This window comes from Cynoglossus semilaevis, chromosome 16, assembly GCF_000523025.1.
Source record: "Cynoglossus semilaevis isolate Cse_v1.0 chromosome 16, Cse_v1.0, whole genome shotgun sequence".
Classification (NCBI taxonomy): Eukaryota; Metazoa; Chordata; class Actinopteri; order Pleuronectiformes; family Cynoglossidae; genus Cynoglossus; species Cynoglossus semilaevis.
The window spans coordinates 16,125,237-16,134,593 of record NC_024322.1 but is presented as its reverse complement, the minus strand read 5'-3'; the positions used below and the strand labels follow the sequence as shown (position 1 = coordinate 16,134,593).

Here is a 9,357-nt window from a genome sequence, read left to right as displayed (position 1 = left end):
AGCGTGATTGGCCGAAAAAGTCTTTGAATTTTATTGTGATTCATGAAGATTTATTGCCATTTATCTGGATAAATATAATCATGATAGGTTTCACTGGTTTGACTTTTTGTCACCGACTCTGTTCGAAAGGGACAGTTGACCAGTAGCTACCTGGTCACAGCTGCCCCCCCCCCCCCCCCCTTAGATTTGTGATATTTAATTGGTTAACGTTCACTTAATCAGTGGAATATCATCATTTGTACTTTTGGTGAAGCAGCTGGGCCTGTGGGTGGGTGGAGGGGGGTGGGTGTGTCCCTGATGATTGTCCTCTTCATGAATGTCTTCTGTTTTTGTTTTTAGTCTTCAGTCACTAGTTACCGTTTGTTCAGCCAAAAAAAAAAAAAAATCAGTGACAGTTTCATCCAGTTTAAAAAAAAAAAAATCTAAAATCATTTTTATTGACAAGTGAATAAATAAATTACCCTGGAGATGAAGTAATCTTTATTAAAAATGTTTGATGACTATTGACTTGTGTTATCTGGTCTCAGGTCTTCAGGCTCAGACTCAGTCCTCAGACGAGTCCGGCACTCTGCCTCGCCGTCGTATCACCGGCGACAGTCAGTATCAGAGTGATTTGGATGACGGCCCGTCTCCTGATACGCCGCTCCGTTCCCCCATCCGGTGTATTTCTCCAGAGTTCGCAAACGCCATCGCAATGAATCCTGGAGGACGTCCAAAAGAGGTAGGAAGGAAAAAAAACAAAAAACGCTGATCCCCAGATCGGACTCACTCTTCTGCACAGGTTAATGTTTTTGTCGGCCTCGTTGTTTCTGCCTGCAGAGAAACATGCACAGCTACCGGGAGGCGTTTGAGGAAATGGACGGAGGCCCTGATAGTCCGACACCCACAGTTGGTGGTGAGGTGTTCCCCCAAACCCCTGCCTTCCCCGTTTTGCCACAAACCCCTTACTTCAACCTGTGTAAGTTCCACTCTGGCTGACAGAGGGCACTGTGGAGTTCAGCTCTGTTTAGGTGTTGATACAGTGATTTTTTAATTTGTTTTCCTGACGAGGATGGTTCTGGAAAAAAAAAAGGGTGAAGACGTGTCCACGGAACTGGTCTTCAGACAGAGCGGGACATTTCTGTCCTGGATCATTAACAGCCAAACCACCAGTGCATTTTTAACTGTTCATAACAGCTAACAGCTAGCTAGTTCAGCACCGGGTTAGCCTAAAACAGTCGTTACCTAACTTTGGCCTCGGCGCCCAGGGATCGCTTCAAAACTCCTGAAACAGCTGGATTAAAGTAAAATTAATATATTTATTTTTAAACATAAAATTAGAACATATTTAAGAAAGTGTGAAACTTCTGAAATGAACTACACACACACACAAACACACCATGAAGTGCAGAGAATCATTGATTGATTTGAATTCTTGGGCAGGTTCCATACCACCACAGTGTCTTTTCTTCTCTCTGCTGGAGTGAACCCCCACCATAGCCCTGCATCGCTTTGGCATGAGAACCACATGAGCGCAGCATGGACCACACCATGACAAACACACACACACACACAAACACACACATCATTAAACTGTCATTTCTGAGATTTAATAAAAAACACTTTCCGTAGAAGCCGTGCTGTGCTAAAGTCTTAGGCAGGTGGAAACATTTACTTTCCATGATTGTTTTACAGCTTCTTTTTTTTTCCAAATATTTAAAAGGAAAAAAACACAACTGAAGGATGAAAACATTATTTGAATTTAAACTTTCAATAAAATAGTCTTAGGCTGTAGAAAAACAGATAAACTTCTTTATGACCTGCTGTGAAATCCAAACTATTTCTGAACTTGGCCTCAGGGTCCGGGTCCAGATGCATCTGTCCGTGAAGTTTATCCACAAGCTGGAGCTGTTGGCATGCTTGACAATGGTGCCACCTTGTGTTGAAATATTCTGGAGTCCTTTTTTACAGTTGTAAACTTGCCCCACCCTGATAATTTACTGCCGTGTTAAAAAAAAAAAAAAACCCAACTTGAATTTTGTTGAATTTTTCTTACGTGTTTTTTTTTAATTTCTTTACACAAATTATCTTGAGATAATCCTGGGTCTGATTCCCAGAGGAACTGCATACTTGGTGCCAGCTAGGGGGCAGCCAAATGTGGGCCACATGTGCAGGGCAGTCAGATGTGGACTGCAGCTCAGTATTTGTTTTCCCGTGCTGATTGGCCATGTGCATGCCCCCCCCGCCCCTCCCTCATCAGAGCACGAGGCATGGACCTTAACACCTGCTGCTCCTGTGTGTGAACCAGTGTGTATTTTCTCCTGGTCTTGACAGCTGTACACCTGTGTATCTGCATCAGAAATACATGGAAGTAGATAAAAAAAAAACTATTAACAGTTTACAGCTGTCAAGATTATTGTGACGTCCGAGACTGTGTCCTGACATGTGTCCTGGTCCCTGCAGGTCGATCTCCTCCTGGTCTGGCTAAGACCCCACTGTCGGCCCTGGGGTTGAAGCCACACAACCCAGCAGAAATCCTCCTGAATCAAACAGGCCCAGGTTGGTTTCCACACACTTGTACAAATGTGTATGTGTATATATAAATATATATATAAATAAATATACATATATGTATATATATAAATATATAAATATAAACATATATAAAAATATGTATATATATATAAATATAAATATATATATAAATAAATATACATATATGTATATATTTATATATATACATATATGTATATATATAAATATATAAATATAAACATATATAAAAATATGTATATATATATAAATATAAATATATATATAAATATAAATATATATATAAATAAATATACATATATGTATATATTTATATATATACATATATGTATGTATATATGTATTATATATATGTATATACATACAGTACATATATGTGTGTATGTATGTGTATATGTTTATATATGTCCAATATTCATTTTTTGCCGATATCCAATATGCCAATACACTTACTTTCCGATTTCGATATCGACCATACCGATATAGCAGGGCAGTGGTGTCCCTGGTGGTAAGGAAGTTAAGTGTCGTCTGCTCACTAAGGCAATTATTTTCTGCCATGCTCCCCCTAGGGGACAGAAGTTTTTTCAGTCCCCTCCTCCCCCCGGTAATATTGTGTGTTTGTCATATTTGTGTTCTCTCGGTTTTTCCACCGATGCCCACTCTACACAGACGATCAGAGCAGAACCAGTGATGAAGGTAAGACTGGTCCTGAAAGGTCACAAGGTCATCATCATAGTCCTCATCCTTGTCCTCTCTTCCATGTCTCCGTCCACATGTATGTCTAATAAACTTATATCAGTACGTCGTCATGGACTGTCCACACAGTCTCCATTGATCTCATGATAACGAGGCCCATAGTTTTCAAATATTTGTCTTTTTATTTTCCACACAACCAAAAGTAACTTCTAGAACCGATGTCTTGACATAAAAACCTTTTTCTTTTTTTTTTTTTTAACGCAGCGCCGAGAACCTACGTGGAGTCTGTGGCACGGTCAGCAGCTGCGGCTGGCGAGGTGCCCAAATCCCCACGAAGCCTCAGCCCGCTGACAGAGACAACAAACCAGGAGAGAAGTCCCAGCCCCCCCACCCCCCACCCCCTCAACCCCCCTCTGTCCAGCAGCAGTCCCATCCAGAACTCTCTGGGGTAAGTGTCCCCATGGTGCAGTTGTGTTTTTAATGCGATTGTGTTGTCCACACCTTCGGTCCCCGCCCCTTAGTTTGTTTGTTTTTTTTAGAGTATGTAGTGTGCTGTGAACACACAAACTTTTTTTGTTGTTGTTTACAGCAGTACGGATCTTCTGCTCGTTTTTCTGAATTATCTACCAGCAGAGGGCAGTGTTAACACTCCATCACAACCCACAGTTGATTCCAGCTTCAGTCCTCGCGCCACAGAAATCACCTACCCGACTCCAACCTCCTTATATCAAAGTGCCAACACGCCCATTTCTTCGTACTTTGATTCAAGAACCCCGGCTTCCCCCCACCTCGGCACCAACACCCCCACGCAGTCCTACCTTGACCCCAATGCCTTCCTGGAGAGTTACGTGTCACCGTGTTTGACTCCTCCCGTGCCAAAACCCTCCCCGAACATCGTCAGCCATGGGAGTCACCACGCACCCCAACAAGTCCACGTCCCCGGATCCGCTCACAAAACTGTCCCACAGCAGTGTCCCGGTTCTGGTCAAGACGGTTACAGTCCAAAAATGGTGCCCGCCAATGGGTTTGATGTGGGCGTGCAGAGCTTGCCCGGTGGCAGTCCAGTTCTCGGTCGGCAGTTCTCTGAAAGAGTCCAGAGAAGTCCGGTCCTCAGCAGACAGGCCTCTCTGGGTCAGGTTCCTCAGCACAGTCCTGTCCTCAGCAGACAGCAGTCCCTGGGCCAGCCCACACAGGGCAGCCCCGTCCTCAGCAGACAGTCGTCCGTCACGCACCCGCAGGGAAGCCCACTTTTAGGCCGCCACGTCTCCGTGTCCCAGGCGTCCCAGAGAAGCCCTAGTTTGGACCGACACCCGCTGCACAGCGGATACACCACCCCAGACGAAAGACACGGAAATCTGTCCAGACAGAGCAGCTCCTCAGGATACCAGGGACCACCAACCCCCTGCTTCCCCGTCTCCCCTGCAGGTTACCAGGACGCGGGGGCGTTGGGCGTGGGTGTGGGCTTCAGGCAGGGGAGTCCGGCTCCCGCCTTCCAGCCCCAGCTTCCAGAGAAAAGACGTATGTCCAGTGGGGACAGACCAAATGAGGGTTCCTCGTTTGGTACAATGAACGGGAAGTTGATGTCTCCGGTGGCCGGCGGGGGCACTCACGGCTACTTCCACACGTTCTCCGACTTCTCAAAGTTCAAGACGTCAGGTGAGAACCTTCTCTTCGTTCTAATGAAATGATTTTGAGTTTTCTGAAGAAACAACTTCCACTGTCGACCACTAGGTTTTTTCTCCAAATCTAATCTGGGTGTATTTTTTTTATTAAGTATAACTATTAGGTATGTTTGATATAAACTTTCTGCCGATATCAAATATGCCGATACTGGTGGCCTGGTGGCTAAAGAAGTTAAGTGCTGCATCACAATCCGGTGATACGTTACGTTTCATGATGCGATGTATTGCGATATACTGCGATATTTAAGGCACGATGATATAGTCACGTGGCGTTGAACTGAATTCCAGCAGCGACTGTTTGAAGTCCAACTTAATTTTTTTCTAAACTTTTGTTCTGTCCTGTCAGTGAACATCTGTGCGGACTGTTTCACTTCAGTGGTTTTCAAACTGTGGTATGCTAACCATTGTTGATACTTGGGCGCCCTCTAGTGGTATACAAGGGAAAGGGATTCCCTTTAAGGTTCCTAGAGTCACATGTTAAATTCAGCTGTTCCATATTCTTATGTGTTGTTGTGTCTGTGTGGTTGAAGTACCAGTTGTAGTAATACTTCATTGTGCAGTGTTTTCATAGGGCCATTAGTTTGAAGAAAGAAAAAGAAAAAGAACCAACACCAGGAATATTTGACTGGGAATTGGTGATAAATAATCAATACACTGATGGAGGATATTGATACGGTATCAAGAAAAGAAATATCGCGATACATCAATGTGTTGATATTTTTAAACTCCCCAAGTAAAACATCACTTTGTCTTATTTGTCTCATTCTTTAAATGACCAAATATTTTTAATAATTAGAGGTCATTAAAACCAGAGTGTTATTGAAGTGTGTCGTTTGTAAAAGTGTGTGAAGATGAAAGTCATCTTTAACAATGGTCTGTTCTTCATCGTAGATGGAAGTCCAGAGAACAAACTGAACGTTAAGTTTGTACAGGACACGTCCAAGTTTTGGTACAAGCCGGACATCTCCAGAGAGCAAGGTAAGAACCCTGCAGTTGTACTGCACTACTGCAGTACAGTACCACCGTGGATACCTTCAAGTCTTCACTACTGGATAATGTCGTTCTAGAGTAGAGTATTAGGTAGTATCTGTGAATGTTGTTCTTTAAACAATCACATGGGGAAAGTTCTTGATTTTATGAACTTCTATTTATGTTTTCTTTGGAGTTCTTAATTAATTGTATATCGTATGTATGTTAGCGCTGACAAGTAACAGCAGATAAATGTTTATGTTCCTTACAAACACGTATTAATTTGTCACTAATCCAAATGATAGAAATATTAATATGGAAAAATGTCAAGAAAAATTTAGCCAATTATTTTGGCTGAAATTTAGCAAATTTTAATTTGAGTTTTGTTTTTTTGCGTCCTCCTGCAGAGGGCAGAAGACAAGGTTCATGTGTCTTAGAGCAGATGTTATAGACGTGGTGATGCTAATTATCCTAGATGCTAGCACGAGTGCATGTGCTAACAACATGCTAACTGTGTTACAGCCATCAGCCTGCTGAGGGAGATGGAGCCTGGAGCGTTCATAATCCGAGACAGTCACTCGTTCAGGGGGGCCTACGGCCTGGCCATGAAGGTGGCCTCGCCCCCCCCCACTGTGCATCAGAATAAGAAAGGTAGTGTTTAAAACTTATTAATAACGAGAAAAAAAATGATTTGACCTGTGGTAATGTCTTGAGTTGAACGATGATGACAAACAGACAGAGAAAAAACTTTAAAAAAATGTAAGAGAAATACAAAAATCAGATTTAATAAAAACCTTAGGTCATGTGTGGATTATTAACAAAGCCCTTGCTGCTCTGTCACAGGTGACGCCACAGCCAACGAGCTGGTGAGACACTTTCTGATCGAGAGCAGCCCCAAAGGAGTGAAGCTAAAGGGTTGTCCTAACGAGCCCTACTTTGGTAAAACACACACTCCAAAGGCTGTGTGTTTTGTGTGCGTGTGTTAAATCCAAACAAAGACCATCTATAAATGAGTATCTCGTCTTACGATGTCTCCTGTCTTGGCTAGACACTCAGGGACGTTCTTTTTTTTTTACTTCTGTTACATGTGTGTTTAGTTGAAGACAATGCTGATATACCGGCAGGAATTGAAGAAAGACACACATCTTCTTTAACAAAGTTTAGTTAGTCAGTAAAAGAAATCTTATTTTTCCAGACTGAACATGGTTTACAATCCACTCTCCTAATTGGTCCGCGTCTTCTCCTCAGGTTGTCTCTCTGCGTTGGTTTACCAACATGCTATCACACCACTGGCTCTGCCCTGCAAACTGCTCATCCCTGCCACAGGTTTGTGCTGACAAACAGTCACTCATTCACTGCCAGAACAACCATCTACATCACAATATTATAAATCTAAATAAAAGTTTGTAAAATTATTAATTTTTTTTTCTTAATAAAAAATTTGATTTTTCTAAAACAAATTTGTGTTTTTTGAAATAAGTAAAAAAAAAATTTAGGAAAATCGAATTTTTTATTACATTTCTCTGTAAAATAATCCTTAAAAACTTGATTTATATTTTCATCTAAAAATCGAATTCTTGCATAAAAAACAGATTAATATAATTAAATATTTTTGTAAAGTTTTTTGTAAAAATTATTTACGAAAGAATTTACTGTTCAAAAATTTACTTTTTGTAAAAAACTTTAAAAATATTAAAAAAAAATATTTTAATGTTTTTAATTTAAATTTGACAAATTAAGGTATTTTATTGAACAAAATGCCACATTCCATTAAAAACATATTTTCTTAGGATATTTGAATTATTTGGTTAACATGTTTTTGCCCTTCAAAAGTTTTGTTTTTCTTTGAAACTCACTAATTGTAAATCTTTTGTAACCCCTCCCAGATCTAAATGAGGAAACGCAACCTGTTGCAGCAACAAATCCAGTCACTGAGCAGTTGAAACAAGGAGCAGGTAAAAAAAACAAAACAAAACAAAACAGATTACAGTCAGTGCTTCTGTTTTTATCCCATTTATTTCTCTTGACACAGATGACAGATTTAGAGTGATCAACATTGACATGACAACATGTTTGTTTCTATCTGAATCCCACTGTTCACTTCATTTGACCTCATGACGTTCTTTCCACCACAGTGCAGAAGGCTGCCGCTGATTCCCATGGTAAACATCACAAGCTTTTATTGATGGCCTGATCTGGAATGTGCATCCTGTGTGTTTGTCCGTGAATGTTATCACCTGCACAAACCAGGAAACATTAACAGAGTTGTTGACAGAACCTCCTTCAGACGGCATGCTTTCTCCTGGAACAACACTTGTTGCATGAGGCAGAATTCCTAGATGATGCGAAAGATTTCGTTTCACATTCAAACTGCTTTCAGTCTCTGTTCGACTACTCAACTCCTTCGCTGTCGTCTGTTCCGCTGTGCTAAAGTTTTAGGCAGTTCTGAAAAAATATTGCAGGTGTGAAAGGAGCTCCAGGATTGATTTCATTTTTTTTTTTGTATTTTTTACTTTAATCTTTTAACCTGTACTTTAATTAAACAAAAAACAATGAGAGTACATCGTCTCTTCCCAGCATGCAATGTGCTCTATATCAACTCACTGGAGATGGAGTCCCTGACTGGTCCTCAGGCAATCGCCAAGGCCATCACTGAGACACTGGCTGCTGTTCCGCCACCTACTGCAACTGTTGTGCACTTCAAGGTGTCCTCTCAAGGCATCACGCTGACGGACAACCAGATGAAGTAAGTCACGGAGCAGGGCCGGGAAGGCACTGCGTCAGACACAACAACAACAATCACTGCACTTTCGACTTTCTCTTGTTTTAATATAAGCAGTGATGAACCTGCACAAAAATAGATTTACACACCAATAAAACGATACTAAAAAAAAACAAAACATACATTTACTACTGGGTGACTTAACTCACATTGATTTGTAATCTGTGACTTGTTTTTGTTACAGGATTTTTTTCCGACGCCACTATCCAAACAACACTGTCACATTCTGTGATATCGACCCTCAGGATAGAAAGTGAGTGAAGAAGCATGATTTAACTAAAGAATTCCAAAAAAAAGACGATGACTTTTGTTTGTTCTGTCATGTCCACGTGATGTCCACGCGATTCTCAGCTGTAATTTTTTAAATCCATCGTTTGGTCATAATGTTTTCTTTTCAGGTGGAAAAAGCCAGAAGGGGGTGCTGCAAAGTAAGTCAATGATGTAATGATTTTTTTCACCATCTGACCACATGGCATGAGATTTTTTTTCAGGAAAAGATCATTTTTAGGAAAATTAGTTTTTGACCAAAAATGGCAGGAAAAGTACACATTTGTGTGATAGAAACTTAAAAATATATATATATTTAAAAAAATATTCTTTAAATGTTCTAACTTTTTGAGAAACATGCAGGAAAATATCAAATTTGAAAAAAAATAATTTTACAAAAATATAATTTCTGGAACAAATCTCCAAAAA

General features: G+C 40.7%; 1 protein-coding gene across 1 annotated transcript in view; it reads left to right on the top strand.

Annotated features, from left to right (window-relative positions):
- Positions 1-9,324, top strand: part of tns1b (tensin 1b) — a 66,691-nt gene extending 57,367 nt beyond the window's left edge. Inside the window, 13 exon segments of the mRNA XM_025063734.1 lie at positions 528-721; positions 820-958; positions 2,443-2,538; positions 3,493-3,696; positions 3,859-4,884; positions 5,802-5,888; positions 6,402-6,530; positions 6,723-6,818; positions 7,128-7,205; positions 7,766-7,834; positions 8,457-8,625; positions 8,846-8,914; positions 9,060-9,324. Coding sequence (XP_024919502.1) covers positions 528-721; positions 820-958; positions 2,443-2,538; positions 3,493-3,696; positions 3,859-4,884; positions 5,802-5,888; positions 6,402-6,530; positions 6,723-6,818; positions 7,128-7,205; positions 7,766-7,834; positions 8,457-8,625; positions 8,846-8,914; positions 9,060-9,093 — 2,390 coding nt within the window. The 3' untranslated portion in view covers positions 9,094-9,324.
- The last annotated feature ends 33 nt before the right edge of the window (positions 9,325-9,357 follow it).